General features: G+C 39.1%; 1 protein-coding gene across 2 annotated transcripts; it reads right to left on the minus strand.

The window, feature by feature from the left end:
* Positions 1–1,235: 1,235 nt before the first annotated feature.
* Positions 1,236–20,997, minus strand: LOC132124308 (guanine nucleotide-binding protein G(olf) subunit alpha-like). 2 transcript variants are annotated; one of them, XM_059535285.1, is made up of 12 exons: positions 20,541–20,997; positions 11,693–11,765; positions 10,823–10,877; positions 10,604–10,723; positions 7,756–7,853; positions 3,838–3,892; positions 3,660–3,733; positions 3,487–3,545; positions 2,959–3,079; positions 2,722–2,852; positions 2,418–2,485; positions 1,236–1,427 (listed from the first exon to the last, which is right to left on the minus strand). In XM_059535285.1, the coding sequence occupies exons 1-12, from the start codon at positions 20,995–20,997 to the stop codon at positions 1,281–1,283; spliced, it is 1,458 nt and encodes a 485-aa protein (XP_059391268.1). In that variant the 3' UTR covers positions 1,236–1,280. The 2 variants fall into 2 exon arrangements, with proteins under 2 accessions (XP_059391268.1, XP_059391269.1); XM_059535286.1 differs by lacking the exon at positions 20,541–20,997 and adding an exon at positions 11,940–12,342 and having other exon boundaries at positions 1,243–1,427.
* Between the last annotated feature and the right edge of the window lie 604 nt (positions 20,998–21,601).

Consider the following 21,601-nt stretch of genomic DNA (forward strand, 5'->3'; position numbering starts at 1 on the left):
TCGAAAATGTCTGTGAAGACATCAGTGAGTTCTGCTGCACAGTCTCTCAGTACACGCCCAGGAATGTCAGGACCTGGAGCTTTGCGTGCATTTATCCTGCTGAGGGATCTCCTCAAACTGCCTGGAGTCAGCTTCATCACCTGGTCACCGGGAGGAGGTGGAGTCTTCTGTGCAGTGGAGCTGTTTTGTTTCTCAAAGCGAGCGAAGAAGGCGTTCACCTCGTTCAGAGAGATGTTGCTGTCAAAAGAAGAGGGGATGCCACACAGTGGTAAATATGGCCTTGTACCAACTTTTTTGAGATGCGTTGATGCCATGAAATTTAAAATCAACTTATTTTTACCTTAAAATGATACATTTGCTCAGTTTAAACATTTGACATGTTATCTAGGTTGTATTCTGAATAAAATATTGAAATTTGAAACTTACACATCATTGCATTCGTTTTTATTCAACATTTTTAACATTTTAAAAGTGTCCTAACTTTTGTGCAATCAGGTTTGTATGTATCAGCTTCATTTACAGGTACAGCCATAATCAAGGCACAAAGATCTACAAGTAGATTTTCACCCTCTTTCAATAAAGTTGTACATAATAACATAACATTTTATAATTTGTACAGGAAAAATCACCCTTGCACAGTCTGTACAAGTTAAGAAACTAAAATAAAAAGGGGCGTTTATTTTGCAGATGTTTCGCCATCATGTTCCGAAAACCAAACCAAGGCTTCAGCAATGTTCCCCTAGCTCCTCCTCCTCCTCACCTCTTCACAGAGCCCCCCTCCTCATTTCAAAGGCTCCGCCTCTTTCACATAAAAAGGCGTGGTCACTCCCGCCATCCTCTGACCTGTCCACAGCCTTAATTGGGACAGAAATTCATGATGTGATGCTACATTGTGTGTCCATCTTTGTAAAGAAAAACGTCAGTCAAAACCTGATGGTATAAGTGCATTACTTCACTTCGCTTTCCCAGTGTTCGACAACCCGAGGCCCGCCTCCCCATCCCCGCTTCTGTCAACAGGCGATCTTCAGTGTCCTGAAAAAGAAAGAGCAGCAGAGAGCCCTGTAGGCCAGAAGATCAAGGTTCGAGGTGTGAGACTAGGATTCCTGGAGGTCACAAGGTGAAGCAAGATTCTTTGTCCCCGAATCATGAGTTAAAATTAAACACCTAAAAACCGAAAGGTGGTGCCCCAAACTTCAGTAGTATTCGTCTGCGGTTTTGGCCTCATGAGTAATGAGGGCAGGGGGAGTGTGGAGACACGTTCATTAAGAGCCGAAGTGAGATCACAAGAATTTGTGCTGCCACAGGAGCATTCTCTGGATGATGTATCGGCAGTCGTTGAAGACCCGGCGGATGTTTTCCGTGTCCACTGCACATGTGAAATGGGGGTAACAGTAGTGACGGCCGTCTCCGCTTTCTGTACTGATCCTCTGGGAAAAGAATTTCAAAGTATTTCAAATGATTACAACCATTTTTTGATGATTACTCACATACTTTTTATAGTTCGAATTCATTTAAGAAACATAAATATATATCTTACATTGATTCTTTTTTAAGGCTAAACAAGGTTTAAATGACAGTGTCTATGCAGCCAATATTCCGCCATCTTTAATGTCTGAATTGAGTGTAATGAGATTAAAAAAAGGTACATTGCTGATTTTACTTAAAAACTAAATATATACTCTGACTAGAGCTATCATTGTGATTAATAAATCCCAAATAATATTGAAAAAATTTAACACTGATGTTTTAACATATATATGCAATATCGTTGACTTGATTGCAAATAAATGCACAGACACTATTTAAAATGAACAATGATGACATCACTGAATTCAATAATGAACTTCCTTTAACTGTCATTTTGCATTATTGACACACTGTTTTCTTAATGACTGTTGTTCAGTTGCTTTGACGCAATATATTTTGTTTAAAGCCCTATATAAATAAAGGTGACTTGACTTGACTATATATCTGTTCCTGGGCCTTGTATGTGGTAGTTCCCTTGCTGTCTATGCAGGGTAAGAAAGCTCTCGGATTTTATCAACAAAAGCTTATTTTGTGTTCCAAAGATGAACGAAGGTCTTACGGGTTTGGAAAGACATGAGGGTGAGTAATTAAAGATAGTTTACCCAAAAATAAAATTTCTATCTCTTTAATGCTGAAAAATAAGCACATGGTAAATATGAATTGTTTAGAGAGGCACAGGATGGCTCCAATTATTAGTTTACTTATTTAAACAGAGTAAATATTGGTCAAAAATGTTGTCAAAATCAATTATTGGTCAATAGCTAGTCTACAAATTACCACTCAACAGGGTTTTTCTCCATCATTTCATAAGAGAGAAGGAAAAATCACAACTAAATGAAGCGGTCTAAACCCTGTGTTTAATCTGTGTGTTTCAAAAAGACAATACTTACCAAAAACTCGTCCCGAATGAAATACTTGGCTCTTGTCACTCTGGGGTCTTCACCGGGTTCAGAAGTTACTGAAAGATAGAACAAGCTCGATAGATTAACATACACTGACCTGCACATGAATCCAGTTCACAAAACTACATGATCTTGGTTTTTACCAATCTGAATCTCCGGTTCAACTCAGTAACAGATACAAGTCACACAAACAAGTCATCTTTTTATCAACTAACTACTAAAACTTTAGGACTACACTATTTGAGTACTACTGGGTCTTGATTGGTGTGTGTCTGGGTGAAAAAAGCCTAACCTTTATCAGGCAAGGTGTATGAAGCATATTCAGGGAAATAATCTTCAATTTTGGATTTCCCAGCTAATACTTTCTCTGCCAGCATGTCTTGTTTGTTTAGGAACAATATGACAGAAATTGTCCGCAACCATCTGTGAAAAGAAGAAATAAAGACCCGACAGAGACAGGGGTCAGTAAAGCTTGTGCTTACACTCAAAAACAAGTTATATGCTAGGAAGAAGAAAATAAAGGCATCACCTGTTGTTCCAGATACTGCGAAAAAGAGCAAGTGCTTCCCGTAGCCTGTTTGTGTTGCTGTCTTCCCTTAAGACCATGTTATAGCTGCTGCTCGCTACCACAAAGATGATCGCTGTGACGTCTGCAAATCAGCACCACATTGGTGGAATCAGTGTGTTTTCTTATTTTCTGATATGTTACTTAAAATCTTCATTCTAACATTGTTTCTTTCTTCTTTACTAACTAAGATATTCTGAAGAATGTTGGTAGCCAAACAGTTGACGGTAACCTCTGACTTCCACAGTATGGAAAAAAATACTATTGAAGTCAATGGCTACCGGTAACTGTTGAGTTACTCACATTCTTCGAAATATCTTCTTTTGTGTTCAGCAGAAGAAACTCATACAGGTTTGGAATGACATGAGGCTGAGTAAATGATAACACTAATTTATCACTTTTAAGTAGGAGATGAGATTGTTAAAGGTCACACATCAAAACGTGTTTAACATTCATGTGTCTCACAAGGATTCATTCACAAACTCAATTTACCATTAAAACACTGAATCCATTTTTTCCTTTCGTCTCTCTGACCTCCCACATCAAACATACTGAAAGAGAAGAACAGAGACATGAGGCTGTAGAAAGATGTGAAATGTGTCCCTCTAGTGGACATGTGAAGACATTACAAACAGCAACACAACTGCAGTAAATACAGGACTCACTGAAAGTTAACTTTGTCAACTTGAAACTGCGTCTCAAAAATCCCTGATGTTAACACTCTGCAGCGAAGCAAGTCCTGAAATAAGAACGATTGAGTGAAAGTGTGTTAGAGGAAACAGTTTATGAAAATAAACATCTCAACGCATGCAGTCTCTAATCTAGAGAAAGCTGAAACAGTACCTGGTCTGTTGGAGTATAGTCGCTTTGTCTCACTGCATCAATCCGGTGAAGAAAGCTGTAAAGGCAAAAATGAAGAAGAGCGTGAAGAAAAAGCATATGTACATGTACAGGTGCTGTCATATAATTAGAATATCATCAAAAAGTTGATTTCACTATTTCCATTCAAAAGGTGAAACTTGTATATTATATTCATTTATTAAACTCAGACCGATATATTTCAAATGTTTATTTCTTTTAATTTTGATGATTATAACTGACAACTAAGGAAAATCCCAAATTCACTATCTCAGAAAATTAGAATATTGTGAAAAGGTTCAATATTGAAGACTCCTGGTGCCACACTCTAATCAGCTAATTAACTCAAAACACCTGTAAAGGCCTTTAAATGGTCTCTCAGTCTAGTTCTGTAGGCTACACAATCATGGGGAAGACTGCTGACTTGACAGTTGTCCAAAAGATGACATTGACTCCTTGCAAAAGGAGGGCAAGACACAAAAGGTCATTGCAAAAGAGGCTGGCTGTTTACAGAGCTCTGTGTCCAAGCACATTAATAGAGAGGCGAAGGGAAGGAAAATATGTGGTAGAAAAGAAGTTTACAAGCAACCACACCTTGGAGAGGATTGTAAAACAAAACCCATTCAAAAATGTGGGGGAGATTCACAAAGAGAGGACTGCAGCTGGAGTCAGTGCTTCAAGAACCACTACGCACAGAAGCATGCAAGACGTGTTTCAGCCGTCACATTCCTTGTGTCAAGCCACTCTTGAACAACAGACAGAGTCAGAAGCGTCTTGCCTGGGCTAAAGACAAAAAGGACTGGACTGCTGCTGAGGGGTCCAAAGTTATTTTCTCTGATGAAAGTAAATTTTGCATGTCCTTTGGAAATCGGGGTCCCAGAGTCTGGAGTAGAGAGGAGAGGCACACAATCCACGTTGCTTGAGGTCCAGTATAAAGTTTCCACAGTCAGTGATGGTTTGCGGTGCCATGTCATTTGCTGGTGTTGGTCCACCCTGTTTTCTGAGGTCCAAGGTCAACACAGCCGTATACCAGGAAGTTTTAGAGCACTTCATGCTTCCTGCTGCTGACCAACTTTATGGAGATGCAGATTTCATTTTCCAACAGGACTTGACACCTGCACACAGTGCCAAAGCTTCCAGTACCTAGTTTAAGGACCATGGTATCCCTGTCCTTAATTGGCCAGCAAACTTGCCTGACCTTAACGTATTGGGAAGAGGAAGATTCGATATAGCAGACCCAACCATGCAGAAGAGCTAAAGTCCACTATCAGAGCAATCTGGGCTCTCATAACACCTGAGCAGTGCCACAGACTGATCGACTCCATGCCATGCCGCATTGCTGCAGTAATTCAGGCAAAAGGAGCCCCAACTAAGTGTTGAGTGCTGTACATGCTCATACTTTTCATGTTCATTTTTTTCAGGGCCAGTTTGAGTATTTCACAATCTGCTCAGTTACTGGGATTTTCACGCACAACCATTTCTAGGGTTTACAAAGGATGGTGTGAAAAGGGAAAAACATCCAGTATGCGGCAGTCCTGTGGGCGAAAATGCCTTGTTGATGCTAGAGGTCAGAGGAGAATGGGCCGACTGATTCAAGCTGATAGAAGAGCAACTTTGACTGAAATAACCGCTCGTTACAACCGAGGTATGCAGCAAAGCATTTGTGAAGCCGCAAAACGCACAGCCTTGAGGCGGATGGGCTACAACAGCAGAAGACCCCACCGGGTACCACTCATCTCCACTACAAATAGGAAAAAGAGCTACAATTTGCACGAGCTCACCAAAATTGGACAGTTGAAGAATGGAAAATTGTTGCCTGGTCTGAGGAGTCTCGATTTCTGTTAAGACATTCAGATGGTAGAGTCAGAATTTGGCATAAACAGTATGAGAACATGGATCCATCATGCCTTGTTACCACTGTGCAGGCTGGTGGTGGTGGTGTAATGGTGTGGGGGATGTTTTCTTGGCACACTTTAGGCCCCTTAGTGCCAATTGGGCATCGTTTAAATGCCACGGACTACCTGAGCATTGTTTCTGACCATGTCCATCCTTTTATTACCACATCGAATCATTTCAAATTGGTTTCTTGAACATGACAATGAGTTCACTGTACTAAAATGGCCCCCACAGTCACCAGATCTCAACCCAATAGAGCATCTTTGGGATGTGGTGGAAGTGTGGTGGAGTATGTGGAGCACTATTTCCAGCAAATCATCTCTGAGATGCTTAAGTATCATAACCTTTAACCCTTTTAAGTCATATTGCAATTTCGGTTTCATTCCAGTTAACTGTGCAGCCCTAACACAAAATCATGTGGGGGAGATCGAACACCACTAATTTTGTTCCAAAACTATAACTTTCAAAAAAATAAAAAATAAATAAAACCTGAATGCAAGTAGATTTATCAGAAAACTTTCTCTAATACCGTCCACTCCTGATAACAGCAAACACATTTGAGCAGACACGGATTTGAAATTGTATAACAGAGGAATTCTCAGTATTGTTAAAGTCTTCCACAAAGAACAAGCCTGTATTGAGAGCAGCCGGGTGTCTGTATGATCCTCGGAGTATCTCCGGGCCGTTTCTGACTGAGAGACAACAGTCGCCATTATTTGTCAGGCACTGCACTAGCTGGTGATGCTATCTGTGTCTTACCAAGCGGCTGACCAACTCCCATGACCTGACCATCCTCCTCCTGCTTTCATACCTGACACATGGCCACTGTTACACAGGAGAAGCTCCAGCACTGGCCTAAAAAAGCCACCAGTGGACAATAACTGACTGTTTGTGTACCTACAATCTCCAGATGCAAAGAACCTTCTATATATATTTAACCTGTTTCTAGTGGGTTGCCTGAATGTCTTAAGGAAGCGCTGAATAAACCGGCTGGTTTCCAGTTCATCTGAGCCTGATCAGACACGTTCCTTCAAAGGATGTGCAAAACTACATATTTTCAAAACAGACTAGTTGTTTAGTTGCCTGAACTGGTTTCAGGTTTACCTGACCCTGATTTACAGATGCATCTAACATCTAAAGCACAGTGACTTCAAACCAAGTTCTTTTTTAAAACTAGTTTGCCTTACTAATCAACTAGACGGTTGATGGGTAACTAATCCAAATCAGTGCCACAATAAACTCCTGTTCAAAAATTTGAGGTTAGTATATTTTTAGTACATCTTTTATTCAGCAAGGATGCATTAAATGCATAAAAACTGACAGTAATGTTACAAAAGATTTATATTTCAAAGAAATGCTGTTCTTTTGAACTTTCTTTTTATCAAAGAATCCTAAAAAAAAAGAATGCATCACATTTTCCACAAAAATATTAAGCAGCACAACTGTTTTCAAGATAATAAATGTTTCTTGAGCAGCAAATCAGCATATTAGAATGAATTCTGAAGGATCATGTGACACTGAAGACTGGAGTAATGATGCTGAATATTCAGCTGTGCATCACAGGAATAAATTACATGTTAAAATATATTAAAATAGAAACGAGTTAATTTTACTCTATTTTTGATCAGAGAATGCAGCCTTGATGAGCACAAGAGACTTATGTAAAAAAAACATGCCCATGCAGGTCCAGCTGTGTTCACTGAACATAGATTCACACTATAACAGCTGCACAATTAAGCTATTCTGTTGGAAACATCAGTAAATTCAAATGACTAACCACTAAACAGTGCAAACAAATATGCAACCTATTATAATAACTATCAGCAGGGGAATACAATACGCTTTTGTCTAATTCTTAAATACATTTTTTTTTGGTAGCTGCAACTTAAGCGAGAAGCAACTCTTAAAAACCTGATACAAGTCGAATTATGGCAGTTCACAAAACCAAACCAAAAGTCGCCATCATAACACAGATACCAGGTAAAGTCCAAACAAACTCATACTTACTAATGCGCACAGTCGATTAGTTGATATTCGTTGGAGCGCTCATAACATGCCTTAACGCCTTCATCATCCCAGAGCTTCTTCGCATGATCGAAAAACTCCTGTGGAGAATACAAACATCTTTAAAACAACAATTTCTCACAAATGTAGAGCACTTGCATGCCAAAATGATTTTGGCGATGAATTTAAATAGCGCTAGCAATCATTTTTAGAACTATTGCCTCTTCTCTTTATTTAAGATATATTTCTTGAACTGATGATACTTGCAGCTACATTTAGAAAATGTGTTTTGGTTAAAAGCCTTTTGGCTGTTCTTGAAATGGACTGACGGATCAGACCGGCTCTTTTTCCACTTGTTTGCAACTTTACATAACGTACTGAAATATGAATTATTATTAGCTGTATTGACATTTACAGTCATTGACTTCTCAGAAGTTAAGGCCAAATATCATTTTAAAAAATGCAATCCATTTCCTGAACTGCTATTTTAGAAAAACAGTACAAAGCTGTCACTTTTGCGGTACCCTAAGGAACAAAAATTTACCATATTTACTCCCAAACAGTAAATATCCAAGATGCAGATGAGTTCGTTTCTTCAGAAATGTAGCATTACATCACTTGTTCCTCAATGAATCCTCTGTGGCGAATGGGTGCCGTCAGAATGAGAGACCAAACAGCTGATAAAAACATCACAGATAATCCACAATCAATCCACACCACTCCAGTCCATCAGTTTGGACTCTCATTCTGACGGCACCCATTCACTGCAGAGTATCCATTGGTCAGCAAGTGATGTAATGCTAAATGATAAAGAAACAATCTCATCTACATCCTGGATGGCCTGAGAGGTGAATACATTTTAAATACAAATTGTTATTTTGGGTAAAATATTCCTTTAAGATCAACCAATAATACATGTCAGCAATCATTATTGCATCTATCACCTGTTTAACCTAAGAGTAAACCACAAATTACTCACTAAATAAGAAGTGAACGTTCTGGTTTTCCAGTATTGGCAATCCAACCGTACGAAAATTCTAAAATTGATGAATTCATGTGTGAGAAAAGATCTGCCATTAATTAATTAAAGGGAAATCCAGGAGCTGAAAGAAGATCTGTGGTCTAAAACTGTCTAATTACAGATCTCCATTTCAGCGGAAACCACACCGTCTGAAAATAGTCTGAAAACACAGAGCCAACATTTGTGCAACCAAAAGTCAAGACATCTGCCATATCACTGTCCAACTTTTCCAAAAAGACATTAAATGTGCTAGAATACCACAACAAAATAATAATAACATAACTGACCCCGCTGCACACTGTTTAATGCCAACCAAACAAAATGTAAGCCCAGCAGAAACATATGCTAAGCTAACAGACAGAATCAGCACGACAGAGAACTTCTACAGTTTAGAACTAGTGTCAGTTTTAGTTTGATTCAGCCTGATCAGATGGAATTCTACTTATTCCACTGAAAATTCCCCTGGACAACCCAATTCCAAAGTTTTCACTTGATACTCTGAAACAAGCAAAGCTGAGAAAAGGACACTGACAATTTATCCATGACTTCAGTGTCTTCTAGTGACTGGCACAAATATCAGTTTCAGTAAGCATATGTCAACCTGGGGATAAAACACACAGCTACTTTAAGAAACACAAAATGTCTAAATTACAAGTTTCACTCTAACAAATTAAAAGACTATATGTGACCCTGGACCACAAAACCATAAAAATAGTCAATTTTTCAAAAAATTAATCTGAAAGCTGAATAAATAATCTTTCCATTGATGTATGGTTTATTAGGATCAGACAATATTTGGCAATCTTGGAATCTGAGGGTGAAGTTCTTACTCTTAGCAAATCATATTCCTAATCAAAAATTAAGTTTTGAGATGTTTACGGTAGGAAATTTACAAAATATTTTCATGAAACATGATCTTTACTGAATATCCTAATGATATTTTGTGTAAAAGAAAAATAATAATTTTGACCCATACAATGGTTTTTTTTGGCTATTGCTATAAATAATTTACCCCAGTGACTTGTGCTCCAGGGTCACATAGTTGTTTCTTTGTCCTGAATTACACTCAGTCAACTGACAACTAAAGCAATTGATACAAATTATTTTAATCTGAAAACCTTCTCTGTCCCTGGATTAGTCAATCTGGAGATTAAATTCTATATATGAACCCAAAATATCTCCCAAAAACCTATAATTTAACATAACCTAATGTGCTAGCAAACCACAGATGCAACAGCAATATATGACAAAGTACAAACAGAACATAAGCTATCATACCAACATGCTAAACATATTACAAAAATCAAAATACTGTTTACAAAAACAGTATTTTACTATATTTTAATGTAATTACAATATTTTAACTACCGTCAAAAATGTATAAATATACACTAAACACTGAATATAAAAAATAAAAACACATTTACATGACAATACAGCATGTCTGTAATGTCTTTTATGTTTTAGGCGTTTGCTAGAAATGCTAGAACTCTATCCCATACTGCTGATAAAATTAAAGCCTAATTTTTATTCTCACTGTAGAAAATTGTAAAATCTACTGCCCATTAAACTGCAGAGTCAAACAACAACAAAGCAGTCAGTATCTGCATTCCCACAAAGTAACTTTCGTCAGTAACATACTCAAACTTTCAGTTAGTAGAAGGTACTTCTCCTCAAGTACATGATTTAAAAAGATCCTGCAACAATTTGTATTTTCAGAAATCAAAAGACTCATATAAAAACTTCTCGGTAAGCAGTTCAAAAACGCTTACACAGATTCAAATGTCATTCAAAGCATCTTGAGTAAATTCTGAAAACGAGGCTCCTTACCTGTGTGTAATCAAAGTCAGAGAGCGGCGCTATGCTTTTGATATAGTCGATCCTAAACTGGTCCTCTGGATTGGCGAGCGGGACGGGTGGTATTAAAGTGCTCATTGCAGACACTATGGTCTAGAAATAAAAACCAAAGAGTTATGAGCCAGGAGACCGAGATTAGATCTAGAAAAAAACTTGTAGAAACTAAATCAGGAATGAGAACGGCTCACTCACCACGATGGCGTCCTTCACATTTTTGCGAATGTCTTGAATTTTCTGTTTCTTTTCCCTGTATATGAAAACATTTAAATCTGATTAAAAGACAGAAAATATTTTCTGCATATTATAACTGCAAGACTGAATTTCAAATTTCCTATTACTGGTATGTATATAATTTTTGTCATTAGTCCTAATTTAATCACCCTCATGTCATTCCAGTTTTTTTCTTCTGTGGAACACAAAATGAGATATTTCAGAGAATCTTCACTCAGCTCTCTTCCACACAGTGACAGCTCAAAACGACCACAACTTTCAAGCTCTCAAAATGACACAAACTATATAATTTGCGAACCATATTCCAAGCCTCACCAAAGCCAAAACTTGACATGTCATGAAACAGAGAATGAAATTTGAGAGCTAGAGTGAACGGAAAGGCCTTAAGTAACTAACGATTTGAATGTCAGCCTCTTCCTGGCGCAAACCTAACATATGACTTCAGAAGACTTGAAAAATGTAATGCACGAGTCATATGAACTACTTTTACGGTGCTCTCTTATCAACATAAAAGTAGTTTGGAGCTAGACACAGTTGCACAGAATATCTAGATATGTAATATCAGGATGCAAAAACTTTGAGAGGCCTGATGAACATTCAGTCTGTGACTCTGTGATCTTAGGCACTTCTCACTCATGCTTTACTTGCGTACAGATTCTGTATGAGCACATAACAGTAATGTTGCAGTGAAGCACTAGCTGTTAGCATGTAGTGCTACATCACAATCTGCTTCAGCATGTATGAGGGTATCCTTCGCCATGCCGAGGCTGAAGACAGGGCCCAGCCCTTACATGCACATATGTGACATCAGTACAGTAAACAGATACTCACTCCGCATTAAACCCGTTGACGTGAAGAATTCTCATCTGCTTCACAATAGTGCTTTTCCCCGATTCCCCAGCACCTAGGAAGCAAACACAGCCGTGTGAATACATGCAAAGTCTCCCAGATAGTACTTCAGATATCATGGTGTGTGTTCTTCATATGTACAATCCAACATGCCAGACTGAGCTGTCAAACACGGTGCGTTTGAAAACAGCCTCGGATGTTGGAAATAACGCCTCGAGTCTCCTCTTACCCAACAACAACAATCGATATGTGGCTTTATAAGCCTGTCTCTCTTTTTGCAACTGTTTCTCTATTTTCTTGTTGGCCTCTTGCTGTATTTTCTCGTCGATGTGCTGGTCTTCGGTTTTACTGCCCTCCAAACACCCCATCTTACTCCCTCGAAGCCAATCTGCGCGCTGATCTTATGAACGATCAATCCAATTCCGATTCCAAATTAAGAAAATGATCCACAATAGACAGGGAAAAGGGTTTTGTTTCTCCCCCATGCTACAATGTCTCAAGCAGCCCGGGCGTGATTCAGGCGATGGGATTGATGAAACCGATCACATTTCGATCAGTAAGGTGCGATAAGAACTTGCGTCTGGATCTGGGGTTCTGTGTGAGCCCCTCACAGGCGCTCTTCCCTTCTCTTCTGTTCCCTCTTGAGAACGGTCTCTCCACATTACGTTAACTAGGGGTGCTCCGATCACGATTGGACGATTGTTATGTGCATCTCGTCAGTAAAGCCGGTTCTCTAATCAGCGGTAAATTCCCTCAGGTGCGTGATTTCACATAGAGCAGCTGTTACTACACGGAGCCATTGTTAACTGAGAAGCTGCGCAAATCCACGTTCATTTTCAGCATTTATTTGCGCATCTTCTCAGTTAACAATGGCTCTGTGTAGTAACAGCTGCTCTATGTGAAATCACGCACCTGATGGAATTTACCGCCATGGTCCCACCGCCACCAGCGAGCCACTGGTGGGACGACAGCTGCACGTGGGCGACCGCGAAGAATGGCGCAATTCACCCCCCCACTCTCCAATGTGCTTGGAAGAGAATCTTCAACCTGCTGCTGGAGCGTCGGAGATTATATCTTTCGGTGTGGTGCTCTCCGGAGTAGCGCTCTGAAGTGGAGGGACATGCATTCCGGGCATTCTGGTTTGGTTGTGGAATGTCATAGAGAATGGCTACATGCTTCAGTTTCGGCGCAGACCACCCCGGTTCAATGGCGTGGTCATGTCGACAATTCTGGCTCACAACGAGCCGGTTTTGAGGCAGGAGATTATCAATCTCCTCGCGAAAAGCGCGATAGAAATGGTCCTGCAAAGCGAGAGAGAGAGCGGTTTTTACAGCCAGTACTTTGTCGTTCCCAAGAAAGCTTGTGGTCTCCATCCAATATTAGACCTGAGACCCATCAACCGTGCATTGTACAAATGCGCTTTCAAAATGACAATGCTAAACCAGATACTGGCGCAGATTCGACCCGGAGATTGGTATGTTTAGGCAAGCCTGAAAGACGAATATTTTGATATCCAGATCGCCCCTTGTCACAGGTGCTTTCTGAGATTTGCATTCGAAGGCATAGCATATCAGTTCAGCATATCAGTGATGCCGTTCGGGCTAGGACTAGAGCAGTACGTTTACGAAATGTGTGAATGCAGCACTTTCCCCTCTGAGAGCGAGCGGAATGTGCATACTGAATTATTTGGACGACTGGCGGATCTTGCCACATTCAGAGGATGTGCTCAACAGCCACAAACACGCGGTTATGTCACCTGGAGAGTTTGGGTCTCTGTGTGTACGAACAAAAAAGCGTGTTACGGAAACCGGTGGTGGACCTGTTCGTGACAGTGGAGAACATGCATTGCCCTCTGTTCTTCTCACTGTCACGCTCTCCCCTGGGCGGGGACACACTCACAATGCCGTGGCCAAATGCCCATCTGTATGCATTCCCCCCGCTGAAGATTTTGTCACAAGTGCTGCACAAAATCAGAGAGGAGAAGGCATCAGTGTTAGTCACTCTGTACTGGCCGAACAGGCCTTGGTTTCCCGATCTTCTAGAAATACTAACAGCTCCCCTGTTGCCGATCCCGCTGAGACGAGCTTTCCTGTCTCAGGCAGGTGGCTCGATATGGCACCCCAACCAGAATGGTGGTATGGAATGTCCTATTGGTGTACGAGCCCATTCAACGAGGGCTGTCGCCTCCTCCTGGGCGTGGACTAAGGGAGCTTTTATCAAAGATATTTGTATGGCTGCTGGATGGTCTTCGCAGAATGCCTTCGCCAGATTCTACAATTTGGACTTGCAGTCATTAGCCTCACAGGTCCTATCGGTGAGTACCACCCGTGGTTCTTCCTGCAACTACTAGCCACTTGACGGCACTGGTGGTTTTGACCAGGTCCTGCAGGGAGAGGTTCAGACTGTAGCACCTCTTTGCGGCCATTCCCTATGTGTGTTATATTGTGCCCGGCATTTCCGTTCACATGCTTGTTGCACTGTTTTGCTATACGCTTGTATGTGTTCACAGGACTGTATGTCTTATATTTGTAACCTGATTGGATCCCCATACAGGAATCTACATCCAGTCCCCTCGAGGCATGTTGCAGGGTCTCATCTGATTGGCTGGGGATTCATTTTTTGTGTCTACAAGATTATTCATGGTAGCTCCTCCAAAGCTGAGCCTTTTTACTTCGCTGTTCCCAAGGCATTGTTCTATACAGTCCCCAAGGCTTTAACGCTATGTGGAGAGACCGTTCTCCAGAGGGAATGTCTCCGGTTACTATCGTAACCTCGGTTCCCTGAGAGACGGGAACGAGACATGGCATAAGCCGCTGTGTTCAGTGCTCAGGTCTGCTGTACTGTCGGAAGATTCTGAGTTTATTCCACCTATACGTTGCATTATATAGTGGCTGGGCCCCGCCCCCATTCTCCATCTTGGCTGGCATTGGCCAGTAAGAGTTGCAACTTCACTGGCGTAGTGCAATAGGATTTCAGGTAGGTTAGGAAGGAAGGGAGTCCCCAAGGCATTAACACCATGTCTCATTCCCGTCTCTCAGGGAACCGAGGTTCCGATAGTAACCGGAGACGTTCTCTCGCCCTCTCTGTATTTTTCTGTGTGAAATTCTCTGCCTGTATCTCTGCTGTAGTCTGTAACTCAGCACTGCCTCTGTCTGTCACACCTGGTAATGGCCATTAAGAACCAGGACAACAGCTACAAAGTAGCACTGACGGACGAGATCGAATGTTTCGACGTAACAATGTGAGGAAAGAATGTTACACTGTAAAGTGTAGCGAATGTGACATTGTAGCAGCTGAATGGCTGGGTCTCAAAGTCTGTCAGGTTTATACTGAGGGGGAAAACACATCTTAAACCAGTCTAAACTGGTTTTGCAGATCTTAAATGGTTTAGGGTCTCTCAGCCTGACAAACTGAAAGTTGTCCCTCTAAATCCAGCTGACCAGACTACTGACTGGGAGCTTTGTTCTGTTATTATACCGACTATTTTTTTTTGCACACTATTTAGCACACTAAAGTTCTCATATTTTATACTTAAGAACACATGACTTTCACTTCTCATAAAACGTCTATAAAAAGCTTTAAAATTGACGGATGTTTTGTTAAACCTTTAAAGGGACAGTTCACCCAAAATTGAAAATTCTGTCATCTTTTACTCACCCTCTTGTCGTTCCAAACCTGTATGAATTGCTTTCTTATGTCGAACATAAAAGAAGATATTTTGTAGATTGCTGGTAAGATTGCAAGAAGATTGCAAGCAACTCATGCAGGTTTGGAATGACAAGAGGGTGAGTAAATGATGACAGAGTTTTCATTATTGAGTGAACTGTCCCTTTAAGTAAATGTGGTAAACCATGAAATATGCACCATCATTGTAAATAAATTTAAACATCGATTCAAATTATGAAGAAAAATGTAAAAGCATTTTTCCAAGCACATCAACTCTTGCATTGAGATATGCAAGGTCAAAATATATAAGAAAAATAATCCCCTAGTGGCTCAAATGGGTATGACAGTATAGAAAACGGACGCATTTGTGGTTGAGGTATTAAATCAGACATCATAAGACTACAGAGAACGGTTAGGACTGCTGAAAGTATTATTGGTACTCCCCTGCCCACCCTTCAAGAGCTGTATACATCCTGAGTTAGGAAAAGGGCTCAGAAAATCACAATCTCTCTGGATCCCTCACATCCAAGTTACCCCATCTTTGAACTTTTGCCATCTGGCCGGAGCTTCAGAACCGCAAATACCAGGACAGTAAGGGACAAGAACAGTTTCTTCCCCCAGGCAATCTACTTCATGAACAGTTAAATGTTCCCCACTTACGCAAATAAAAATGTGCAATATCCTTATATTAATTTGTTACCCCTCCATCTTAGTACATCCCTTTATCTTACTCAATCCTATTCCATTATCATTTATAGCGCAATTGTTTAGACACTTATTTATTTGCCTATTTTTTTTTGTCTGTGTGTTGTTGTCTCTGTGTACTGGAAGCTTATGTCACTAAAACAAATTCCTTGTATGCGCAAGCATACTTGGCAATAAAGATCTTTCTGATTCTTATTCTGATTAAAAGACATTAAGATTTAGAAATTTAGTGTTGTTGTAAAATAATATAACAATATATTTATGCAAATGTGCACAATTATATAAATGTAGGCAAAAAAAATGCTTTAGGCCCAACTACTTTAGGTTGGGAAGTCGACAAAATAAGACAACAATATTTCAACATTGCATAAGCATCATGTGAAGTGTTGTTCATACAGAAACCACTCTGTAGAAATTGTATAGTATCTCATAATTTATGGGTAATAGTTGTGCTCAGCTTGGAAGGTCTGAATTCCTGTCTGAATTATTGTTTTCAATATAATTCACACCTAATGACATTATTAGTTTATGTAAGCTCTACTTTAACACCTACTAGAAAAGTTTATATGGCTAGATATTAATCCAATTTGAATCAAACTCCTCTGATAATCAAGAAGTATTAAAAAACTACTGCAATTTATGAAGAATATCAGTAGATACCAATTTGTTTCACTGCACTAAACTAGATGGAAGAGTTTTTGGCAAAACTGTTGATGCTTGTTTTCACTCGAGGAAAAATCTATATGTATGTTTCTGGCCTAAAGCTCAAATCTTTTAAAAGCAACAGACCATATTGCATAATGCTATCATTACAATTAGCTAGCCATATGCAGTTAGAGCCACACTAAAGCCAAAGTACACATTCAGTAAATGATAAAACTTATTTACAGGGTGACAAAGATCAGTCTACAGACCACATACAATTCACAATGCAATGCCTGTAGGAGAAATACTAACTTTTTGTGAAAGCATGACATCCTCTTGTTTTTCCCTGAAAGGATTTCCTACATGGTACAACCATAATCAAACTATTCAACACTTATAGAAGGAGCTAAACAAACAACCATTTTGGCTATTCATGGGTGAAGCATCCATTACAACAGACAAAACGTGCTATATTTTAATATATGTAAGTTAAAATAGGCTATTTTTGCGCTTTCATTAAATATAAACTACAAGTCTTGTTATTTTAATGATAGCCCATGGGCAAAAATACCTGTTACCTCTATTAAAATGAAATGATATTCACTTAAGGCCTGTGTTATCTACTACTTGATATGCCACATATTTAACTAGTTACAGTACAACTTGTACAAAGACATTCCCAAGGATGTGTCATTCTCCTGAACTAAAAATAACTGTACCATAAAGCTTCAAGATAACTCAGCAAGATCCTCAATTAAAGTTAATTTATAAGCCACATCTTGGATGACTTCTCTCTCTTTATAATTCTATTATCAAATTCTAAAAACTGACAACATCTGCAGCCAAATTTTCTTAATCTGCCTTTATGTAATTTCAGTTTCATAACACTGAAGTAAAACCAGACATCCTTAGATTAATACAAGAAAATGAATGTAGAAAAATAAGGTCTGAAATGCCACTCTGTGTTTGTCTCCAGCCAGCTATGCCTGAGTTTAACTGAGTCATGTGCCAGGAAACCATAGCTCCAAAACCATTGCTGGATATTGAATTTGGTAGATCAGACTAGAGGAAGAGTTCACCCAAAATTAGCTGAACATGTATCCTCCTACGGATCCTCTGCAGTGAATGGGTGCTGTCAGAATGAAAGTCCAAACAGCTGATAAAAATAATACAATAATCCACAAGTAATCCACACCACACCAGTCCAGTCCATCAGTTAACATCTTATGAAGCGAAAAGCCGTGTCCAAGTCCTCTATCCATAACACTGCTTTCTCAAGTGAAAAAAGTTGTCTTGTCTGAATCAGGAGAGAAATATGCACATATCAAATACTGTTCTAAAACAGTTCTAAACAAATATTTGGGTGTCTTTTGATGTGAGAGGACCACAGGGGATGGACTTGTTCACTGGAGGAAGCATTATTATGGATTATGGACTGGTATTTTCACCAGAAGCAACGGTTTACAATTAAAATGTCTTAATAATGCATTTATTTCTTATAAACACAGTTTTTTGCTTCACAGGATGTTAACTGATGGACTGAAGGGGTGTGGATTACTTGTGGATTATTGTGATGTGTTTATCAGCTGTTTGGACTTTTTTACGGCACCCATTCACTGCAGAGCATCCATTGGTGAGCAAGGGATGCAAATTTCTCCAAATCTGTTCCCATGAAGAAGCAAACTCGTCTACATCTTGAATGACCTAAGAGTAAATTATTTTTCAGCAAATGTTCATATATTTTGGGGTAAACCATTCCTTTAACAAGGCCTCTGACTTTCTTTATATCAAGTGCATTTTGATTTATCAGCAGAAAAGATTACGTAAAAATTGTAAATTCCCAGTGTGGATTAAGAAGTCAGCAGTTCATCATGTTATCAGTAGCAAAGGACAATAAATGAATGAAATCAAATGACAGGAAGTCTAATACCTTTAGTCTTAATGACTCATGCCTTTGGAAACAGGTATCCACACAAATGGTTTCAGTATACAATCAGCACAGAGACATCACTTAGCAACATAGCACACTTTACAGTCCAGTACTAAAGAAATATCTGAATAACTGATCTTTAGATAAGTTTAGATAAGTTTACAGCATTTAAAACAGCTGTACAGAGTCAAATTTGGTCCTCATATTTAATTTGATACTATTCAGTAATTTTCTGTAAAGTGTTATTTAAAATCAAATGTGCAAGTGTGTAGTTCAGGTTGTCTAGCTGGTTTCCAGCATTAAACTGAAAGACTATCAGGATGTTTGCGTGAGATCTCAGTGTCCCAGAGGTCAAAGTAATAGACTCTTTTACTATGACTTAGTATCTTATCAAAGCATCATGTCCTGCCTGAAAAACAATATGAGCTCAGTTTTATTTTCTGATATGTCACTCACTTACATCATCACCAGATCCATTCATTGTCTATAAAAAGAGAATAATGTACTTTTTTATATGTATTTTAATTTTTTATATATATATTTAATGGCCCAAGACTGCAAATAATATGTATAAACAGATAACCTCAATTAAAAAGACATAAAATAATGCATACTTTAATCATTTTTCTTGAAGCCTGAACATATGGACGTATTATTATAGAAGTATTCTTAATGCCTTGTAATACATGTAACAATGCATTATATATTTTATATTTTGTAATAAATAATTGTAACCATGATTATTATTAGGGGTGTGACGAGACACTTATCCCACGAGACGAGACAAGACATGAGACTGGGTTCACGAGAACGAGACAAGATTTTTTGACATTTTAAAAGAAATCCTCAATGATGAAAAATAAGTGGGAAAAATATTCTTTCATTCAACTGAAAAACACAGAACGCAAAAAATGTAGGAGCATTTTGAAATCAACTTGTACTTTATGAAATTGAACTTCTATTTTAATTAAATGATATGCAGCATTGAACAACATGTAAACTAGAGCTGCACGATTCTGGATAAATTGAGTCTCATGTTTATATATATTTATAAACAGGATCAGGATTTTCTCACGATTCTGAAAAAAGGTATTAGAAAACTAAACAAAATAACCTAATTTACTAGTGGTTGAAAGTCATGATAGTTGTCATTCAGGAACAAGATCGTGTGGGTGTTTGAATTGAGATCGAGATCTTTAAATTATTAATTGTTAAGCTCTAATGTAAACACTGTAAAATGTTTTGCAAGGATATCATCAGGTTCTCTGTGGCACGAGATCTCATCACATCCCTAGTTATCATACGTTATCATAGGCCTATTTACCTATTATACTTGTAATGCAATGCACTAAAACAAATGGCAAATGCACATCGAATAAATAATAATAATATTAAAATACTAATAAAATATTCATAATGTGCACTGTTTTTAATTGTTAATTTGACTTTATATTTTCACACATTCAGTTTTATTACTCAAATCTCATTGTTTGGATACTCTTCCACTCTGTCACTGTTTTGTTAAAAGAAAAGTATTATATTTAGCCTACTGATATGCAAATATCCATAATTCATAATGTTTTTCTTCTTGTAGTCTAATGATTATTTAGTTATGTGTGGAAAGCAGAAATAAAACCAGCATATTGGTACATGCAAAAATGTAATCATTAAAATAATCATTGATTCATCTCTAAACGTGGAGTAGCTATGATGCGTTATGAATGTAACGTTACTGAGAACATATAAATATTCACCTTTCAAGTATATGCTAGCATACATTTGAGCACAGCTATATAACGTCAGTCCCAACAAAATTTCAATGATACTTCTATGATAATAAGAAGAAGAAAGCCACCATACAGTAGGTAGGGCAGCATCACCCACCTAAGAGCAGCAGCCGATGCGTCTGTTTGTATTCCCGTTTGAGTTCCTTCAAGGCCCTGTCAATGTTCTTACTGACTTTCTTGGCCTCCTTCTCGGCCTCCTTCTCCTCCACCACCACCAGTTTATCCCAGTTCTTGTGTTTCTGGACGCTGCTGGGAGTCTGGAGCAGCTGCAGCCTCCTCTTTCCTCCTCCGTTCTGGATGAGCGCTCTGTCCGCGTCTCCACGGCGGAGCTCCCCGGTCGGGATCTTGCCGGCGTCCCCGGCGTGTAAAGGGGAGGTGGATGATGTCTTTCCTCTGTTCCCACCAGAGTCCTCGTCGCGCTGCCTGGAGCCCCGGACGCACGAGGGCATCATCATCATCCCGGAATCCGGAGGCTGGTGATCTGACTCCGAGTTGGAAATGGATCCACTGAGGTCCCCAAACAAGCGGGGACGCAGACTGTAACACAGCCCCATGTGATCACCTGACATCTGCCTGTGCTGACAGTGCAGGTCCACCTTACCGTAAATAAACCAAAAGCCCAACCACACAAAACCAGTGGACACAAATGGGGTCATCTAGGGGCGTTTCTGTTCATGTACCGGGTGATTTGGGCTTCTAGATGGATCGTAGTCCAGACTATTTGAGCAAGGAGACTGCTTTATACCTCAGAGACCCTAGAGAGTCACTAATGAGACATTTAATGAGCGCACAGATGTATTCCGAGTGTGGGACAGTACAATAACAAAAGTGAATCTCTAACAGTGTGACTGTAATAAGTGATACGTTTCATTGTCTATTAGACGTAATAATACAAATGAAGAAAAAGAGCGCAAACCTCATTCTTGTTGAGAAAATACTTCTACAGGCTGTCTACTTAAATATGGCACCTTTTAATAAATGTTACTTGTCGTTTATTTGTTAATTTTAGTGAAATTGAGCTATTTCTGTTTAAATGTTTCTAAACCGTTTTGAGTATGCATTTACAGTAGCATTTTCATAACTGTAAAGAAAAATTACATTTAATCATTAAGCAGACGCTTTTGTCCAAAGTGACTTACTAATGATTGTAAATGGATG

Source organism: Carassius carassius, chromosome 42, assembly GCF_963082965.1.
Source record: "Carassius carassius chromosome 42, fCarCar2.1, whole genome shotgun sequence".
NCBI lineage: Eukaryota > Metazoa > Chordata > Actinopteri > Cypriniformes > Cyprinidae > Carassius > Carassius carassius.